The following is a 19770-nucleotide window of genomic DNA, read 5'->3' as shown; positions in this document are numbered from 1 at the left end:
GGTTCTACCGCTACCCCCACAGGACCCAGCCTACAACCATGGTCTCCCCCCCCGCTGCTCTGCGCCTCAAGGCAGTAGCTCAGGTCTGTGACCCAATAAACCTCAGTGGCTCTGGGGACCAGAGACCACCTGTCTGTTCTCTTCGCAGCCCCAGACCCTGAGGGGAAACCCGGGGCCGGGGAGGGAGGTGCTGTGGGGAAATCCAAGCTGTGGCCCCGGTAAACAGCAGCAGGCCGCACCCCCTCTGCCTCCTCTTGCTTCAGGGAGGCTCTGAGATGGAGACTCGGCCTCCTGGGGGCAGAGACAAGGGCAGAGAGGACTGGCCCCGCAGAGGGAGGGCAGCCAGAATGGCTGCGCGCCTCCAGGCAGCCACCCCCTTTACCACTCCCGTTCCACCTTTGGTGTTAGTGCTTCTACAGGTGCAGGTGGGTTTGCAGGAACAGGGCTACGGCAGGTAAGTGCTAGGGGGAGCTAGGTTACAAGGACAGGAGAAGGCTTTACTTACAACGAAGCTGCACTGTGGAGGAGAGGAGACAAGGAAAAAGCCAGGAGTTAATGCCAGGCTTGGGGACGTCCGGAAAGCAGGCCACCCTCTTGGCTACGCCAGAGTCTGCGTGGGGCCTGTGCCCTCTCATCGGCAGCCCCCCACCCCCCCCCCCTCTCACCAGCCCTCATCCTCAGCGAGCACAGCGTCCACGGGTGTCCCTCGCCTTAACTACTCAAGCCTCCGGAGGGGGTGTGGGGAGTGTGGGGGGTGGGGGGATGGATGGTCACGGCCATGGCCAGCCACACTATTTCTACTACCAGCTCAGGGCTCAAGACCCAGGAGTCACGCTGAGCCAGCTGAGCCTCTGAGCTGCACTGCAGAGCCCAAGAAGCCAGAACAGTCCTCAAACGTTGAGGCGGCCCAAGACCGTAGAGGCTGGAGCTGGCCCTTGACCGGTGCCAGGTCCCAGCTGCCTTGGCCCAGATCCACACCACTCCCAGCGGCCTAGGGGACAGACCGGAGCCCTCAGCCATGCTGCCCGGCTCTAGCAAAGCACGGCCAGGGGTCCGGGCTCCCTCACCTTAGGGTCCACGCGCAGGGGAGTGTTGCGCTTAATGAAGGATTTCATGACACTGCTGCGGGGGGCTGAGGTCGGAGTCATGAGCATTTGGTTCCTCTGCACGGTGTGCAGGAAGGTCCGGAGGGGCCGCACCACCTGTGGAGGAGGTAAGGGTGCAGGGTGAGGACTCCTGGGCATGGCGGGGGCCCCAAGGGGGGGGGGTGGTGGACAGAGGCCCACTCACCTTGCTGGCCGGGCAGGGTGGGGAAGGGGTCTTGCTCCTGGGGGGCTGCAGCTCCTCGTCCTCCAGCTGCGGCTCCTCGTCCAGCTCACTCACGGCCTGCTTGTAGCTGCGCTTCCTCCTGCCGCAGCAGGGTGGAAGCAGCGTCACGGGGCCGACCCCGGTACCCTCCCCAGGGCCCTGGCCACACCCCATTAGAGGTCACCCTGTGAATAGAACTGGGCCCAGCTCATAGGGCACCAGACTGAGAGGCGCTGCAGAGGTGGGGCCTTCCTGACCAAGTGACCAGTCCTAGGTCACACGGCCAGGAGGATGCAGAGGGTGGGGCCTAGGATCTGGTCACCCACTCCCAGGCCCGCTTTGTCTCATAGCGGCGAGCCACCTCCAGCACTAGGCCCCACCCCTGACCACATTCCCACCTCCCCACCCCACCACCGAACAAGGACCTGAGGTTCATCCCCCTCTGGGCCCCTCAGAAGAGTCGCCCATACGCCCCTACCCAGATGCAAACCTGACACTCTGGGGTGGCTCCTTGGGGCCATCTGCTTGGTCAGTCTTGGGCTCTGTGAAGAGAGCAATTTTGGTGAGGCCGCAGGAACAGCTCGGAGGGGTCGGGGGAAAGTGTCCTCCAGCGGCAGCCACGGCGGGGGCAAGGCTCTCTTCCTGGCAGATCCCAGGGTGGCCAGCGGCAGAAGCCATCGGCCTTAGCACCAACCGGCCTTGAGAAATCTGTGCAAGTCCGGAGCCCAGCATACGATCCCCAGCCCGTGGACCCCTCACCCCCATGCCTGGCCTCTGGGATGAGAACAGGAGGACGATCCCACTGAGGTGGCCCCACCGTGTCCCGCCCCACCTCTAACACTGACAGCTAGGGGGTACCTTTCAGGAGCAGAAGCCCGGAAAACTGTAGACTCTAACAGACCTCTCAACAGGCTTCAAAATCCCACCCCTCCAGGCCTATCAGCTGAGGCTGCCATGACAGGAGGAGGGGAGGGCTTCCTGTACAGGGTCCACACATGGGGCATGGGGTCAGTCTGTTTTGCTTCACTGCTCGGGGAAGCACCAGTTCGCCCCTAGCCGTTTAACCTTGCAGGGACCTTGCAGCTCGCCCGTGGGCTACGGCGCTGGAGCGGCCCTTGTCGCTGACTCCATCCCAAAGCTGGGGAAGCTGTGGACCAAGACCTCACGGCCACAGTGCTCTTCCCACTGAGGAGACGTGAGCCAGACGCTGGGCCACCCCTGGCGGCCTGGGAGTGCCAGAGCCCGTAGCTCTCCTGCTCTCTTCACACCGGGGACCCACGAAGGTGAGAAGTGAGCCAGCGGCAGAGACATCACACGAGGCCAGGTGTTCACACCCCAGCACAGACCTCCTCCCCCTGCCCCCCCGGGGAGGGGCCCAAGTCTGCGACCTGGCGCATTCAGTCACTACCCCAGTTCAAGCGCCCCACCCTCACCTCACCCGACTTCACACACCAACTGGCCTCGGCCACTCACGTGGCACTCGGCGACCGCTCCAACCAAAAGGTGGGCGATGAAACCTGCAGACCCAAAGATCCACGCCCCACCCTGGGTCTCGCTTACCTCTGGCTGGAGAGCCCAGGAAATGGGCCTCCCTCTCCCCCAAAAGAAAGTCAGGTCAAGGCCACCAAGGCCAGCACGACCCTGGGTATCTGCACACGGCAGGAAGACTCACCTTGCCGTCCTTTGGAGGGCGTCTCCTGGCCACCAGCCACAGGCTGCGAGCCAGGTGTGCTAATGGCGATCTTGGTGGCACTGCGGGGCCACAGGGTACTCCTGTCTTGCTTGGGGCCCTGGGGGAAGTGGGGGGGGGGGGAGGGGAGGAACTGAGGCTTTGGGGTCTGCACCTGGGCCTCAGGGGCCCTTGAGCCCTCCCCTCCCCGGCCTGCTCGCCTTACCTCTGGCTCAGCCGCCTGTGCAGGCTCGGCCTCCTCGCTGGGCCGCTTCTGCTCAGGGCTGAAAGCAGAGCAAGAGGTATGTGGGACCCGCCCAGCCAGCCTGAGTCCTCCTCACAAGAGCACCTCCCCACCCGTCAGACGCCCCGGTCTGGGTCACAAACCCACAGCGCCACCCGGGACAAGAGGACAGCAGCCAGAGCCAGGGGCTCCCTGGAGTGTCTGCGGCCTGGGCAGACGAGGGAGGTCAGCTTCTGAATTCGGTGGCACTCACCCCATCAGGGCTTGGTTCGGCATGTCAGCCGTTTGCCGGCTCCACCCCGACCCCTCGCGCCCCCATGGGTCACTGTCTGGTCCCTTGTGAGGCCTGCTCTCCATTCGCGGGAGGGCCAGCAAAGCCAGCGTGCCTACCCGGTTTCCCTGTCTCCCTACCTCAAGCACTGACCCTCTGCCCCAAAGCAGGGGCAGGAGGACCCTAGTTTTAGTGATGGCAAGATGTGGCCTCAAGGAAAAGCGGTGCTGGGGTGTGATTGGGGTGCAGGGAGCACGCGCGGCCGCCCTGCCGCCCCCTTTCCACCACAATAGGCACGTGGCTCCTCAAGTTCGCAGCAGGCCTCTGGATTGGACTCCCATGGAGCCCACACCCTAGGGTAAGGCTTGGAAGAGTCAAGGCCAGGCCAGAGCTGACGCCTGTGTCGTTTGCTGCCTGGTTAGAATGGGGGGAGGCATGGCCGCAGGACCAGGCAGTCCCCACAAGGAGGGAACGCTGGGCACGGGAAATGCTTCCACTCCTGGGACTCACCTAGACAGGAATCCACGTGCCCTGCCCAGCCCTGGAAAGGTTCCCCAGACCCTGGAACTGAACTCACCCAACTTTCTGGGGCACCTCAATATTCAGGAGCCTCTCCAGGTAACTGTGACCTGAGGGGAAAACAAAGGAATGAATGATGCCTCAGAAACTGGCCAGGTGTCACTGCTCGTGGTGCCGGGAGCCATGTGCTGGTTGGGAGCTTGGCCACTCTTCAGCTACAGCCAGACCTCTCCTCCCCAGAGACCACCCTTCCCTTCACCGGGTACAGAGACCCTGCCTGCCTGAGCAAATTCCCTCTGCTCCTAGCATCCTCGATAGAGCTGTTGGCTTTATGTCTCCTATTCCCTATCTGGCAACCTGGGCCCGTCTGAGAGCACACCTTGGCTCCTTCACCGGGCCGGGAATACCTTGGGAAGAGAAACCATGTCTGCCTCCAGGTCCCCAACATCCAGCATGGGGTCCAACACAAAGCAGCTTATTCATTCAACAATTATTCTTTGAGGGCCCCTGAGGCCCTGGGGACCCAACAGTGAGAAAGACCAACAGAGCCACTATGTAGCCTACATAACCATCCAACAATCCTGTAAAAGACACGTGGTATGTGTGATGACAGAAAAGAGCAGAAGATTTTGAAAGGCTACGGGGAGCCGAACTGGTCTAGAGGCTGGGACGTGAAGGAAAAGACGGTCACAGACAAACGGGGAAGAGTTGAGAGAGAGAGAGAGAAGGACATCCAGGCCAATTGTTCCCAAAGGCTCTTTTCAGACTCCTGAGAGTCAAGTGCCCAATCAGGGGATCGATGAGGTCTTAACCATTTCCACCCCAACACGAAAACGTAATTTCCCCCTCTGGGCTGTGCTTTGCCCTGAGAGCGCAAAAGCAATGAAGCAGTGCCAGGTGAGAGTCAGAGCACCAAACAGGCTGTGAAACCAGACTGGACCCCACGCTCGGCACAGAAAAGTCCAAACTCACTTAAGAATGTCCTTGATGAAAGAGTAAAAACTATGAATTTTATTAAATCTAAACTTAAGTACCCTCTGTGTGGTAGAGTGGAAAGTATGTGCAGCGCCCTCTGCTGTATACTCCTGTCTCTGGAAAGCGCTCATGTTTGAATTCCCAGCTCAACTAGCCGTTTTTTTCATGGAACGATTTTTAATTGAAAAGGCAACTGACAAACCATAGTTATTCAATCTTGGATATCTGGTAGACATTTTCTTTAAAAATGAACAAAATTAGTGGTCACCTAAAAACAACGAATAAGGGGGGGGGGGCCTGGGGAGCTCAGTCAGTTAAGCATCCGGCTTCAGCTCAGGTCATGATCTCACGGTTTGGGGGTTTGAGTCCCACATTGGGCTCTCTGCTGACAGCATGGAGCCCACTTCAGACCCTCTGTCTTCCTCTCTCTCTCTCTGTCCCTCTCGCACTCACTTTCTCTCTCAAAAATAAACATTTTTAAAAAAGAACCATGAATATCTGCTGTCAATAATTAAAAAATGATTTCCCGCCCCAAAATAGAATTTCGAAAACTATGTATACATGGCCAGAAGCTTCGTAGCTTCCCAATACCTACAGACTTTTCTGATGAGATGGGAAAACAAATGTGCTCCTTTTAAAAAATAGATGATGGAGGGTGTCGACATTAGGCAGATGTGCATAACTCAGTGAGATAGCATTTTCCAAACGATCAAGGCATGATGCTATAAAACTGCACGTGGAGAAAAGTTCCATTCAAAGTGCAAGAGGGGTGGCTGGGTGGCTCGGTAGGTTAAGCCTCCGCCTCTTGATTTCCACTCAGGTCGTGATCTCACAGTTTGTGAGTTTAAGCCTCACATCGGGCTCTGCACTAACAGCACGGAGCCTGCTTGGGATTCTCTCTCTCCCCCTCTTTCTGCCCCTCCCCCTGCTTTCTCTCTCTCTCTTCCAAAAATAAATAAGTAAACATGGAAAAACTAAAAAAAAGAAAAGTGCAAGACGGTCCAAGGTGGGACCAATGATAGTTTCTGATTCCACCCTGCAATGAGTCTTTAAGAAGCTACCACTGGTGGTGTTGAGTATGCACGAATTATCTGGAAAAAAAAAAAAAAAAAAACGAATATGCACAATTATCCAAAAAGACGTTTCAGGTACTCCTTTCTTCTCCAACTACGTATCTGTGTGAGGCCAAGTTTTCTTCATATGCTTTAACCGAAACAACACAACGCAACACAGGGAGTGCAGAATCCACTGTCTTCTTTCAAGCCACACGTTAAAAACATCTGCAAGACGTAGAAGAGTGGCAGCCTCCTCACTACGGTTTTGTTCTGGAGAAGAAGTATTTTTGTCATAATAAAAACAAAACAAGACACACACAAAAAAAACTAGGGACGCCTGGGTGGCTCAGTCGGATAAGCGTCCAACTTTGGCTCAGGTCATGATCTCGTGGTCCATGGGTTCGAGCCCCGTGTCGGGCTCTGGGCTGACAGCTCGGAGCCTGGAGCCTGTTTTGGATTCTGTGTCTCCCTCTCTCTCCGCCCCTCCCCTGCTTGTGCTCTGTCTCTATCTCTCAAAAATAAATAATAAACATTAAAAGTTTTTAAAAAATCTAACGTTGATAGATAATAGGTGTGTTGTTTTTTTATATCAGAGTATTAAATAATACTTTTAATCTTTTTTTTTGAATGTTTATTCATTTTTGAGAGAGAGACACAGACAGACAGTGCGAGCAGGGAAGGGCAGAGAGAGAGGGAGACACAGAATCCGAAGCAGGCTCCAGGCTCCGAGCTGTCAGCACAGAGCCCAATGTGGGGCTCGAACCCACGAACTGTGAGCTCATGACCTGAGCTGAAGTCGGACGCTTAACCGACTGAGCCACCCAGGCGCCCCAATACTCTTAATCTTTAATATCAAAATAATATTACTAGAGAAAATAAAATTAGATAATACTGAAATTTTTTATTAGTATTTTTTTAGGGGCGTCTGGGTGGCTCAGTTGGTTAAGCGTCCAACATCGGCTTAGGTCATGATCTCATGGTTTGTGAGTTTGAACCCCTGTCAGGCTCTGTGCTGACGGCTCAGAGCCTGGAGCCTGCTTAGGATTCTGTGTCTCCTTCTCTCTCTGAGCCTCCCCCACTCACTCTCTGTCTCTCAAAAATAAATTAAAAACACATTAAAAAAATTGTTTTAAATATTTTTTTAAAGTAGGCTCCTCGCTCAGGGCAGAGCCCAACACAAGGCTTGAACTCACGACTTTGAGATCAAGACCTGAGCCGAGATCGAGTGACGGATGCTTAACAAACTGAGCCGCCCGGGGCGCCCCTCAGTTTTAATTTCTAATACAGTGAACTATCAGTGTCTAGAACCCTCACAATCAAGAGCTCTTTGGGGTCTTCAATAATTTTTAAGACTGGGAGCAGGTGCTGAGACAGAAGGTTGAGAGCTGCTGGTCTAGGCAGAAGGCCATGAGGCAGGAAGGCGGCGGGGGGGGGGGGGGGGAGTTTGCGAGGTGAGGCTGAGAGGCAGCTGGGGTGAGGCCGGCTGGGGCCCAAGGGTCTAAGGGAAGGAGGGAAGATGAACAAGGGGCTGGAGCAGCAAACCATGAGGCCCAGAGGGAACAGCAGCAGGACCCTGCTTTTGGGGGTCGGGGGAAGCCAGGCCTGAGCCGGCGGGAGGAGGCAGTTTGGGGCCAGGCCTACAATCAAGGGAGGTGCCTGCTCCCACTGGCGGGGGGCCAATAGCCAGAAAGGCTCCCCTCACGGCCCACCCCAGCTTCGTGCTGGCCGCTGAGGGAGCAGAGGGATGAAGAGAGGCCCGTGTGACCACACAACTATTCCACTGGAATGTCAAGTGCCATCTGCGTGCCATTCGGGCCTCGGGCCCAGGGTGGGGGCAAGGGAGATGGCGTGAGGCCTGGCAGAGGGCCGGATGGGCTGCTCCCCAATGCAGAGGTGGCCGGGGAACCCCAAAGAGGAGCTCCTCCTGAACAGCAGGACCCTCCAAAAACCCTGAAGCGGCTTCCGTCTAGCCGCTTCCGGGCCCACCTGTCCTCCCACCGCGGCACCATTTCTCTGCCCAGTGGCTCCCACCGGCCAACATGCGCCAGGCCAGGAGTGCGGGGGCATCAGCGCCCCTTCCCAGCAGCCCCTCGCCGCAGTGCTCCACACCGACTTCCGGAGGTTCCCCCGCAGCACCAGGCCTTCCAGGTCTCGCTTCCCCACAACCCCGCTGCAGGCATTTCCTGCTCCTCCAAAATGAACAAGTTGCACTCGAATCCTGACATCGAGGCTGCTTCTGGGGGAACCCAAACTAAGACCCCGCTTCCGAGTTTGCCCGGCCAGCCAAGCCCTCGGAACCTGGGCGTCAGGAAGGCCTCCGGGAAGCCTCTCTCCCCCACGGTTAAACACCCTGCGGCTCAATTCAGTTCAGGGGCAGCCTGGCCACAACCAGACTGAGCTTCGGGAACACAGGCTTCTTGGGGTACCTTTTAAGACTTACTGAGCCTGTGCCACATCCAAGCATTAAGATGGGCTCTCGACCCATATTCAAGGCAGGTGTTATCACCATTTAACAGATGGGAAAAACAAGGTCCAGAGAAAGGTGTGCCCAAGGTCGCGGAGGCTGTGTGTGACTCCAGGGCTTAATCGCCATGTTTTACTGTTCCCCCCCCCCCCCCCCGCCCCCGCAGTTTCCCTCTTCCTTCCACCTCAAGGTGGATGAGCCCTGGCCTGGGAGTGAGACAGACTTGTCTAGAGTCTCTCCCCCGCCCTCCTTCCGGAGCTCCAGGCTGACCTGCTCCGTCACACTCTCCAAGGATCAGATTCAGGCCTGAGGTAACCACCGAGGCAAGTCAGAAATATCTCAGCCATGTTGAGCATCCAAAAATGGCCCGTGTGCCAGATGCCCGGACTGCATGTCCTCAAGCCCCATGACCCAGAGCAAGCCCTTCCCCAGGTGGGGATGAAATCTGGCGAGGGGAGGTGTCCTTACCCACTGGACCAAGCCCCACTCCAGGGTTCCCCACAAGGCCTCCTCGGCAAGCAGCCGGCCACCCCGGAAAGGATGAATCGTGGGGCTCAAGCCCCGGTTTCCCAATGTTACAAATTCAGTGGCCACTGTAAGCTTCAGCTTCCTCCTCTGTCAAGTGGGGAAATGCTAACAGGCTAACAGTGTTTCGCAAGGGCCAAATGAGAACCTAGTGTTTTATAAATCTTGGAAGTGCCAGGCAGATGTTGCCTACTGTTCTAATAGCCACTAACTTAAAACCTGGACCTTCTTCTCCAACAGCCCCACTGCCTCACTGTCCTCTGGCTGGACCCTGGAGACGGCCTCCTCCCTGGTCTCCCTGCCTCCTTCTCTCCCTTCCTTTTGGCCATTTTCCCCACAGTGCCAGGGACCTTTCAACGACCATCAGGGGGCCACATCCTCTGCATCAATGGGGTCAAGCCCAAGCCCCTTGTACGGCACATGAGCCCAAGAGACCCTATCTCTTGCCATTTCATGCCTCTGGGTCTTCGCACAAGCTGTTCCCTCGGCCAGGGATACCTTTCCCCACAATTTTTCCACCTGCCGAAAGCCCAGCCATCCTTCTTCGAAAGCCTCCCGGCTCAGACCCCACCTCCTCCACACAGCCAGCCCTGACTCTTAGAGCTGCCTGTCCTCCTCCATGGCTCATCGCACTTGCTCCCACCGCAACCACGGTCCCCTGAGCTGGGACCAGAGGACGACAAAAATGGCTCACGTAACAGCTGAGGCCCACACAAAGAATTTTCTGTGACCTGCTCAAGGTCACAGGGCAGGTGAATTGCTGAGCTGGCACTAAATCCAGTTCTCTGTCCCTAAAGGAGCCTGCTGCCATGACATCTTCCCCGCAATATCCCCAGCACAGCAGTTTGCTATCAGGAGGCCACAAACGCGGCCAATGTCCGTGAGCCTCTGCAGGAAGAAAGCCAGACACGCTGGCCCTGGGTAAAAGGCCTCGGTCTGAGCCTCAGCACGGCCATTAACCACACTGTGGCCAATCTCCCTAGACCTCGGTTTCCTAATTTGTAAAATAAGAGGGTTGGGCCAGATTTGCGCTGTCCAATACGATAGCCACTAGTTTAAATCTAAACTCAGTAAAACGTAATAACTCTAAAAAATTCAGTTCCTCCATCACGCGAGCCACATTTGGGGGCTCAACAGCCACACGCGGCTAGCGGTGGTCTTGAGATGGGGCAGCATAGATATGGCACATTTACCCCATCGCAAAAAGTTCTAGGGACAGCTCCTTGCTAGATGGTTCCCCAGAGCCACTCCAGCTAAGCCAGGCACCAAGGACCATTCACCGCACCCCTACCTCCTGTTGGGCCCCCGGACTCACAGATGATACGGGCGGAGGCAGCTGGCTCTTCAGTGGCTTTCTTGCCAATCCTTCTGCTTGACCTGCGGACTGGCTTCTCCTGTTTGGCCACCAGGGAGTACTTCTGGGCCAGCGAGACCTGGCGGCCCGGGGAGGACGGGGCAATCAGGCTGCGCCGCACGGATTGCGGGTCTATGTGGGCGCCCGTGGGCGTGGAGCAGTTATCGGGCAGGATGGGAGCCAGCACCCGCTCCTGCCACGGCGAGGCCGGAGAGCCCGCCAAATCCTGCGGGCCCGGGGAGGCCTGCGCAATCCTGAGCTTGGAGGCGGACCGGCTGGCTCCGCCCCCTCGGCCCTTGGGGTCCTGGGGTGTAGCCATCAGGGAGCTCACGGTGACAGACGCCAGTCTCCCAGTCTCCGGCTTCTGGGGTGTTGATTCCTCATCGGATATCAAGATGCTGTGGGAGGCGGGAGCCGCGGCTACAAGGGACGGAGTCGGGGAAGGAGCCCGGGCAGACTTGAGCCGGCCCAGGTGCAGCTCGGCACTCTGGCGCTCGCTGACGCCGATCTCCACCACAGGCACCAGCGGGCCCTGGGCCAGGCTATTTTCAGGCTCTTTGGCCAGCACTGTGGGAGACTCGGGGGTGGGCGAAGGAGCAGCCAATGCTACGGTGGCTGCCGCCGCCGCCGCGGCCGCAGCCCGGGTCACCCGCCGCAGGACGGAGCCGTTCTCCCCGACCACCGTGGCCAGCTTCTCCACCTTGTCCTTGCTGCGGAGGTGCCGGGAGCTCAGCTGGCTGCTCCGGGTCCTTCTGCGGGACAACCTGCTGGAGGCAGCAGAGCAGAGGCTGAGACAACCCGATGGGGCAAGGGGTACCCCCCCCCCCCGAAAATCGAGCAGGGGGCACCAGTCTCCCCAGGAGCCACTAGCTTACACGGAGTAGGAACCGGAGGGCTTGGAGGCAGAAGACCAGCCGAGACCCGTGGCCGCTCCTCTCTTAGCCTGAGCCTCCTCGCCTATAAACTGGGATATTACCAGACCTCACAGAACTGCTGGGAAGACTAAAGTCATTACAAACTTCCCGCTGATTGAGGTCACACTGTGCCAAGCATCTCATTGGAGGCTCTACTCCACAAGGTGGCCCTGAGAGGCAGGGACCATCCTCCTCACCTTAGAGATGAGGAAACTAAGGCTTAGAGGTAGATAATGAACCCGAGGACACCCAGCTGTGCAGGGGCAGAGCTAGAATGCGTACCCTGGACCACCTGACCCCAAGACCCAGCCTCTTTCCCCCAGTACACCGCAGCCCACGGCCACTTCCATGGACATTATCAAGTGCAGCAACAGGCAGAGCCCCTGGTCCATACCTCTGGCTGCTTTGACCCACGCGGAAGGATGGATTCTCTTTCTTCTCCCACCTCTGAAAAATCCTTCCCAACTCCAAGGCCCAAACACACATACGTGAACATGCACACACACACGCACACACACACACACACACACACTCTGGACTCCACGGTCCTGGGTCACACTTTGTTTCCTTGGGGCATTTCACCCCTCAGCATGGCCCACAGGGTACCCACTACTGCTCCCGCCGGCCTCTGCTCCCAGTTAACCCCTGCGGATCTAAGTCTCCTGGTGGGCTCCAAGCCTCCAGACCCAACAAGCCTAGTTGGCCCTCCTCCCACCTTTTCCGGATGGGGTCTCTGTTTTCATCCTGAATGTAAGAAACCCGTCTCTTCTTCCGTCGGTTCTTCTGAGAAGGTGTTTTGGGCATCAGCTCGGGCTCCTTGCTGAATTCACTGTTTGGTACGAGGCGAGTGATGTTCATGGCTGCCCGGGAACCGCCAGCCCACTTCCCCAACCCAGCCTGGCCCCAGCCCTTTCCTGGCAGTGACAAGTCAAGCTCGGATGACCAGCACCAAGGTCTCCTAGGCCACGTGCAAGCCCCGTGCCAGGCCTGCAGGGCTTCCTCCCGGAGACGCAGAGGGGAGCAAGGCTACCAGGCAAGGGTCCGCAGCGCCACCCCGAGGGCCAGCTCAGCACCTCTCCTTCCCCTTCCCATCACGTGAGGGCGGCCCCCAGCACCAGGCACTCTGGGGGAAAGCCCGGTAGCCTGTCTGTCTTGCAAGTCAGGTGGGGAAGCAGGCTGCTGTGTCCCCACCGCGCCCCCTGCCAGCTCGGCCCTGCCTTTACCTGGTGAACATGCGTTGGGCCTCCTCCTCAATCTCTTCAAGCCACACCAAGTCCTTATTGTCCACGTTGCAGATAAACTCCATGAGCTTCTGGTCACACAGCTCCAGCAGGTGAATGGGCCCCGGGGCTGTGGACCCCATGGTGGCTCTGTCTGGTGAAAGCAGACAAGAGGCACAAGGGCTCAGGGCTGGGGGCTGGAACCTGGCGCAGGGGAAGGGCCTGCCGGGCCGCAGCGCCCATCGCCGACGACCACAACCACCCAGTACCTGAATCAGAGCCCCTTCCTGCCCACAGCCCCTCCCCTCCACCCAGAGATGCAGAATTCCAAATGCCAACCCACCGGCAGTCAGTTTTGCAAAAAAGAAAATGCTCGTCGCCCACCCACAGCACGTTGCCCCCAGAAGTCCACACTTCCCAGCCAATTCTGGTAGCAACAGTCCTTACAAGTGGCCTTTTCGGGGGCTTAAAATGACAAGACATGGCCACCTGCTCTCCTGGATCGGGGAGAAACTGCAGCTAGCACAGGACCCCTCTCTACCTGCCCAAACACAGGCCTGTGGGTTCTCCTCTTACTACCTGTGGGGGGCGGGCAAAGGCCAGACACAGGCACCCTGAGCTACACACAAGCTGACCCCTGGCATCAGGCCAAAGAACATGGGTTCCAACTGCTCCTTCAAGAGGCCAGTGAACACAGGGTTCTGCATTCCAAAGGAGTTGGTAAGAAAGCAGGGGTCTAGAGACACGCTCGTCTCCTAAGAGTCCCCACAACCCTCTCCCTTGAGCTGAAAGGTCTTAGAAATGGATGAGAGAGCAGAGGGAAGTAGATAAGCAATGTCTTGTTTTTAAGAGAATACAAAATCTACAAACCCAACATCCTCCTTTTTTTCTTTTTTTTTTTTTAACGTTTATGTATTCTTGAGAGAGAGACAAGAGTGTGAGCCAGGGAGAGGCAGAGAGAGAGAGGGAGACACAGAATCCGAAGCAGGCTCCATGGCTCTGGGCTGTCAGCACAGAGCCTGACAACGGTTGGGCTCAATACTCATAGACAGTGAGATCATGACCCAAGCCAAAGTCGGATGCTTAACCAACTGAGCCACCCAGGGGCCCCAAAACCAATGTCCTCTTAAAAAACAAAAACACAGGGGCGCCTGGGTGGCTCAGTTGGTCGGGAGGCCGACTACAGCTCAGGTCATGATCTCGCAGTCTGTGAGTTCGAGCCCCGCATCGCGCTCTGTGCCGACAGCTCAGAGCCTGGAGCCTGCTTCGGATTCTGTGTCTCCCTCTCTCTCTGCCCCTTCCCTGCTTGCTCTCTGTCTCTCTCAAAAATAATAAACATGAAAAAAATAAAATAAAAAACAAAAAAACCCCAAACCAGCAACTCATGCATCCTCCTTAAGGCTGTTGTTATAAAATCATCATTGAAGCCCCCACCCCACCCCCAGAGGAAGAAGTATTCATTACAGTCACAGCAGGGGCTCAGTAAATATCCCCACAGGGGAATGAATATGTGTCATCAGCCATAATAACAGATTGCATATCTTATGCCCTGGCAGTGACCCACCACCCTGGCCTACACCCTGAAAATCAAGAACCAGGCTGACAGAGCTCAGCCTCTCACCTAAGATGGAAGCTCCTGGAAGGAGGAGCTAAGTCACTCATCCCTTGCCACCTTATAGAGCTTAATACTAGGTCCTGTGGCAGCTTCACAAGACTTCTGGAGGCCTGATTTCCAGGGCACACTAGCCTTGTTCCTCAAGCCAACGTCTGCCCTGTATCTGGAAGCTTCTGTCTCCTAATTGCACAGCTTACTCGTCACCTGGATCTCAGCAACTCACCATCCCATCCGTCAATTTCAATTCTGGCATAGCACTTGGGGGACTGTGTATCTCTTTGCTTACAAAGCCTGTCTCTGCCCACTAAACATTTGCTCCCTGAGGGCAAACCCTGGTCTGTTTTGCTTGCAACTGAAAGCCCAGAGCCTGGCACAGTGCCTGGCATGAGAGGAATACTTGTTAAATGAAATCAATTCCATCTGTCAACTCTACACCTAGAAATAAACATCCTACAGGTACTTCTCCCAGGCATACACACAAGGACACCAAAAGAGTTCATTCTATACACGTTAGGGCATGCCATACACAGGTTAGATGCCAGGGACAGCGTTAATTGGGGCAGGGCCAGTTGGGCAGGGCGGCAGAAGCTTTGGACAGAGACAGCTCTGAAGCCAGCCAATCACGGGCATGGCCTCTCTGCTGCCATCGCCCCCCACCCCCCACCCCGCCGCTCTGTCCCAGAGCTCAGCCCTGGCAAAGTGTGGGACCCCAGCTGGAGGCTAGGAAAGAGAAAATTGTTTTAAGGAAGCCAAAACCCAGACCAAGGTTCACTAAAGAGCTACAACAAGCAACAACTGCTATCTTTCTTTCCTTTAAGTATTTGTTCAAAACAGCAAAGTTGATGAGAGCTTCTTTTGCAAAGTGCAAAAAAGTGTTTGGGCTTCTTCCATGGGGAAGTTTGTCCTTAGAGACCTCAGCTTGGCTATTTAAAAAGGGTCACTGGGCCACCTGGGTCAGTCTGTTGAGCGATCCACTTCGGCTCAGATCATGGTCTCATGGTTTGTGAGTTCGAGCCCCACATCAGGCTCTGTGCTGTCAGTGCCGAGCCTGCTTCAGATCCTCTGTCTCCCCCCGCCCCTCCCCTGCTCATGTGCACGGGCAGCTCTCTCTCTCTCAAAAATAAATAAAACATGAACAAATACAATAAAAACGGTCACCGTAAGTTAGAAAAGAGGTGACTGAGAAAGGAGGGATCAGCATATCAAGGAGGCTCCTGTAAAGAACGAACAGCAAAAAGTCTCCGGCCAATCTAAGAACCTGTGTGCACAAACCAGGAACACCCAACATCCCACCAAGGGAGAAGGGAGCTCACTTTCCTCCCCAAATACTTCCCTCATACCCTACACCAGACCAGAGGCTCCACCGGCCTCCTTTGCAATGCCTGTTTTTTGAGGTGCAGGAAGTCGGAGACTTAACCGTCTACCACACCTTAGTGAGAAATGGTCATGATCATAAACAGCTGTTCCACGGAGTCCTGTCTCCATACTCAGGTGGGGCATCATCCCATTTAACTCTCACTACAACCTCGAGGATACCTATGTGCAAAGGAGGAAACTGAGACAAAGAGAAGTTAAGTCGAAGTCACCCAGTGTGTCAGGGGCGGGGCCTGGATTTAAACTGTGCTCTTAACCACAAGCGATATCACCTCCTCGATTTCAGTCTCTGAAAGGTAAGGCCTGCGGGAAAGGCCACGGCCGCCGGATGGTACTGAACCGCTGACGGTGAACGTCCCTGGGGAGGGACAAAATGAGGGGCAACACTGGCCTCCGGAAACGGTCAATTTAAAACGTTGCTCAGCTCGGGGGGAAGTGTGGAGCGTGGGTTAACTGTACAGAAATGTCATCGGGCATAATTCCCGGTTGGTGTGCGCTCCCTGCGCTTCCAGGTCAACAAAGGGCTTCCTAGCACAAAACAGGATGCTAGGCACCCGGGAGGTGGGCGCGGGGGATTACGTTTTCGGAACCTCGTGACCTAGGTGGAGGATAAGGGGTCATCTCAGGCCCCAGGACCAAGGCAGGTCACCACTTGGAAGAGGTGACCCGTCCATTCCCAGGCCGCGGGGCAAAGGGCCGGGGGTGTCACGCCCCCAGTCCAGAGTTGGCGGGAGGGTAAAAACTCGCCAACCACCCCCAGCCCCGCCGGCCGCCCCGCGCGCACTCACTCGACTGCACCGCGTCTCCTAAGTGCTTCTCTGATCCAAGTCCGGCGGCCACCCCAGCAGAGCCTCCCGCGGACCCAGACCCTCGGCTCCGGATCTCCAGGGCTCACCACTTCGGAGAAGCGATGGGGCGCTACAGCGCGGCGAAACCTACGAATTTCAAAACTGAAGACTCGACCAATCCCCAGTAAGTTTGTCTCGACGCTACAAAACTCTAGGCCAATCAGATAAGAGAAAGCTCCAGCCCGGCCGCCTATTAGCTACTCGGGTTGGCAGTCTGCGGGACTAAGAGGCGGGGAAAGGAAGCGTTGAAACTTTAACCTGCTCAGCTTCCGGGAGCGGCGGCAGGCGGCCGACAGAGGAAGTCGCCCTGGGTGGGGAATGCGCGCCCAGCGCCTCTCACGCCGGAACTACAAGCCCCAGCATGCCCTGCGAGGCCCCGCCGGGCCGATACCTTAGATCCGTGCGCCGCCGGAGCTTTCGGCTTTGCAAGTTTCTTACTTTAGCTTTCTCCGCCGTGCTGCACGACATCCTTTTGCCCTCTGCCCTTTTTGAGAATTAAAAAGCAAATGCTTTGTAAATCGCACCGGACTTTGTATTTCTGTAGAGCCGTCTGCCATCTCTTGGATGGGAGCAGACTGGGTCCCATCTATAATGGCCTCAGTGTTTCTTTGGAGCAATGTTCTCAACCCCGGCACTTTTGTCCCATCCTCATTTGGCAATGTATGAATACGCTTTCTTTTTGGGGGGCGGGTGGTGGGGCTACTGGCGTCTTCTGGGTACAGGCTGGCCATGCTGCTAAACACCCTATATTGCATAGGACAGGTCACCCACCCACTCCCCGCAAAAAAAAAAAAAAAAAAAAAAAAAAAAAAAAAAAATTGTCCAGTGGCAATATTGCCACTGTTGTGAAGCTCTGCTTTAATCAGTCAGTCTGAGTCAGGGTTGCCATTACCTGTAAAAGAATGCAGTTAAATCTGGAAGAGGTATTTATATGCCAGTGTTCATTGCAGTATTAGCCGAGGTGGAAGCAACCTAAATGTTTATCAACTGATGAATGAATGGATGAAGAAAATGTGGCATATGCATACAATGGATTATTATTCAGCCCTTAGGAAGAAAAAGGCTGTCTTTGGCTACAACATGGATGAACCTTCAGGACATTTTGCCAAGTGAAATGAGCCAGTCACAAAAAGACAAATACTGCATGATTCTGATTGTAAGAGGGGTCTCATGCAGTCAAACTCTTAGACACGGAAAGTAGAGTGGTGGGTGCCAGGGGCTGGGGAGGGGAGGGAAAAGGGAAATTATTTAATAGAGATAGTTTCCGTTTTGCAAGATTAAAAAAAAAAAATTAGAGGAGTCTGCTGCACAATGGGCTTATAGTGATGTTGTAATGAACTTTTAAAAATGGTTGAGATGAGAACGTCTGGATGGCTCACTCAGATAAGCGTCTGACTCTTGATTTCAGCTCAGGTCATGACCTGCATCGGGCTCTGCGCTGATAGTGCAGAGCCTGCTTGGGATTCTCTCTCTGCCCCTCCTCCACTTGTGCTCCGTCTCTCAAAATAAATAAATTTAAAAAACAATGGTTGAGATGGTACATTTTATATGTTTTGACCAAGATTGAAAAAAAAGAGAGAGAGAGAAGGGTTAAGCTGGGTCATCTTTTTCCAGTTCCTACGTTTCTGTGGCATTACTTTCTTCTGAACCTTCTTCGACCCTTGATGGAATGTATTCCGTTCCAGTCTAGCTCCATTGTCTCCTTTCACAGGGGAATGATAATTACCCCCCACTCCCGGATGCTTTGTTGGCCCCCCTGTTTCTCTTACTTTAGCTTCCTTCAGAGATGTCCTGCTGCCAGTGTCAAGCCCCAAATCCTGTTAAAGCAAACTGAGAGGTGTGAACGTGGAAGGAAAGTGTGAACGGGGGAGTGAAGTCTTGTTCTGCTCTGCCCAGCCCTAGAGGCCTGTGTCTACTCTGGAACCGTGCCCGATGGAGTTAAACCGAGGGAAGAACACCCAGGATAGTAACAGCTAAACCTTACCTCCCAGCTACCGTTTCCTGAACGCCCACCCTGTGACAGTATTTGTTCCTGGCACTTTTCTATGCATTAGCTCCTCCCAACAAGCTGTAGAATTTTCTATTTTAACTGATGAAACAAGAGGATAAGTAACCTGTGGAGATACCATAGCAAAAGAACTAGAATCACGGGGCACCTGGGTGGCTCAGTTGGTTAAGTGTCCGAATTGGGCTCAGGTCATGATCTCACAGTTGGTGAGTTCGAGCCCCGCATCCGCCTCTATGCTGACAGCTAGCTCAGATGCTGGAGCCTGTCTTCAAATTCTGTGTCTCCCTCTCTCTTTGTCTCCCTTCTCTCTCTCTCTCTCAAAAATAAATAAAACATTAAAAATTAAAAAAAAAACTGGAATCAAACCTTGTGTCTCTCTGGAAGAGTTTGCCTTCTCTGTAGGAAGACTTATTTAAGGACAGATGTGAGAAAAGAGATTTATTTAAAAACCTTCAAATCACAGAAAGGCTACCCTGCAAAAAATGAATTAGTTAGACTTACTCGTGGGCTTTACCTGAATTGTTATCCCATATCTCCAATACTGCACGTCTAAAATGATAACTTTGGGGGCGGCTGGCTGGCTCAGTTAGAGGAGCATGTGACTCTTGATCTCAAGGTCCGGAGTTCAAGCCTCACGTTGAATGTAGTACAGATTACTTAAATAAATGAACTTAAAAAATAAAATAAAATAAAATAAAATAATAAAAACCTTCCCCTACAAAATCAGCTGCCCCTCTTATTTCAATTTAATAATTTTTTGCCTGTCTGCTGTGTTCCAGGCACTGTGCGGAGGACCCAGCAGTGAGCCTAGCAGCTATAACCCTGCTCTCGTGGAGTTTACAGCATGATGGACAATATTTATATCATTAGAATGTTGGGATATTAGAGATGGATTTCTGACAGTGAAATAAAGTAGAAGTCATAGGTAGAGATTAGCATGAAGATGCCTGTGATGGAATGTTCTGGAAAGCAATGAGGAAGCCTCCACCCTGATGAGCACTGCGGCCCTCCACTGCCAGATTCTTTGGAGACAAAGGTGGGGCCTGAAATGTGGATTCTCTGTGAGATTAGGAAGCCCTCTTAACATCTGCCCCATGGGGGAAACTGATAGTTCCAGGTCTCCAGACCAGAGAGACAAAGTCTTTGAATAGTTTTATTCTAACATCCACTAAGACCATTTTAAAACCTAGGTACACATTTTTTAAATTGACCTTAAGATTATTTTCACCATTAAAATGGTTGTAAAGGATATAATTTTCTAAAACTCACGCATCACCCTTTCAAATGTATCTAATGACATCAAAATGCCATAGCAATTTAATATCCACTATGATCCATTTTTTTGGTATATCTTTGTTTCTGTATTGAGGTATAATTGAGAAATAAAACATATATATTCGAGGTGTA

At 54.5% G+C, this 19770-nt stretch overlaps 1 protein-coding gene and 1 long non-coding RNA gene across 14 annotated transcripts in view; one reads left to right on the top strand and one right to left on the bottom strand.

Moving 5' to 3' along the window:
* INCENP (inner centromere protein) overlaps nt 1–16448 on the bottom strand; it is a 27786-nt gene extending 11338 nt beyond the window's left edge. The window contains exons 1-11 of one of the 13 annotated variants that reach the window (XM_023239932.2): nt 16296–16448; nt 12522–12672; nt 12014–12127; nt 10322–11151; nt 4070–4121; nt 3204–3261; nt 2981–3098; nt 1799–1850; nt 1291–1408; nt 1068–1202; nt 506–517 (exon numbers count right to left, since the gene is read on the bottom strand). In XM_023239932.2, the coding sequence (XP_023095700.2) occupies nt 506–517; nt 1068–1202; nt 1291–1408; nt 1799–1850; nt 2981–3098; nt 3204–3261; nt 4070–4121; nt 10322–11151; nt 12014–12127; nt 12522–12661 (1629 nt within the window). In that variant the 5' untranslated portion in view covers nt 12662–12672; nt 16296–16448. Of the gene's footprint in view, nt 1–505; nt 518–1067; nt 1203–1290; nt 1409–1798; nt 1851–2980; nt 3099–3203; nt 3262–4069; nt 4122–10321; nt 11152–12013; nt 12128–12521; nt 12673–13007; nt 13343–15779; nt 15919–16295 lie in introns of those variants that run through there. The other 12 variants (XM_023239934.2, XM_045039439.1, XM_045039433.1 and 9 more) reach the window with 12 other exon arrangements.
* On the top strand, nt 16341–19770 carry LOC109492164. The gene is made up of 2 exons (XR_002736389.2): nt 16341–16479; nt 19143–19770. It is a non-coding gene; the product is annotated as an uncharacterized LOC109492164 (long non-coding RNA).

The sequence above is a fragment of the Felis catus genome, chromosome D1, assembly GCF_018350175.1.
Source record: "Felis catus isolate Fca126 chromosome D1, F.catus_Fca126_mat1.0, whole genome shotgun sequence".
NCBI lineage: Eukaryota > Metazoa > Chordata > Mammalia > Carnivora > Felidae > Felis > Felis catus.
The sequence above is the reverse complement of the archived record's forward strand: the minus strand, read 5'-3'. Positions and strand labels throughout refer to the sequence as shown.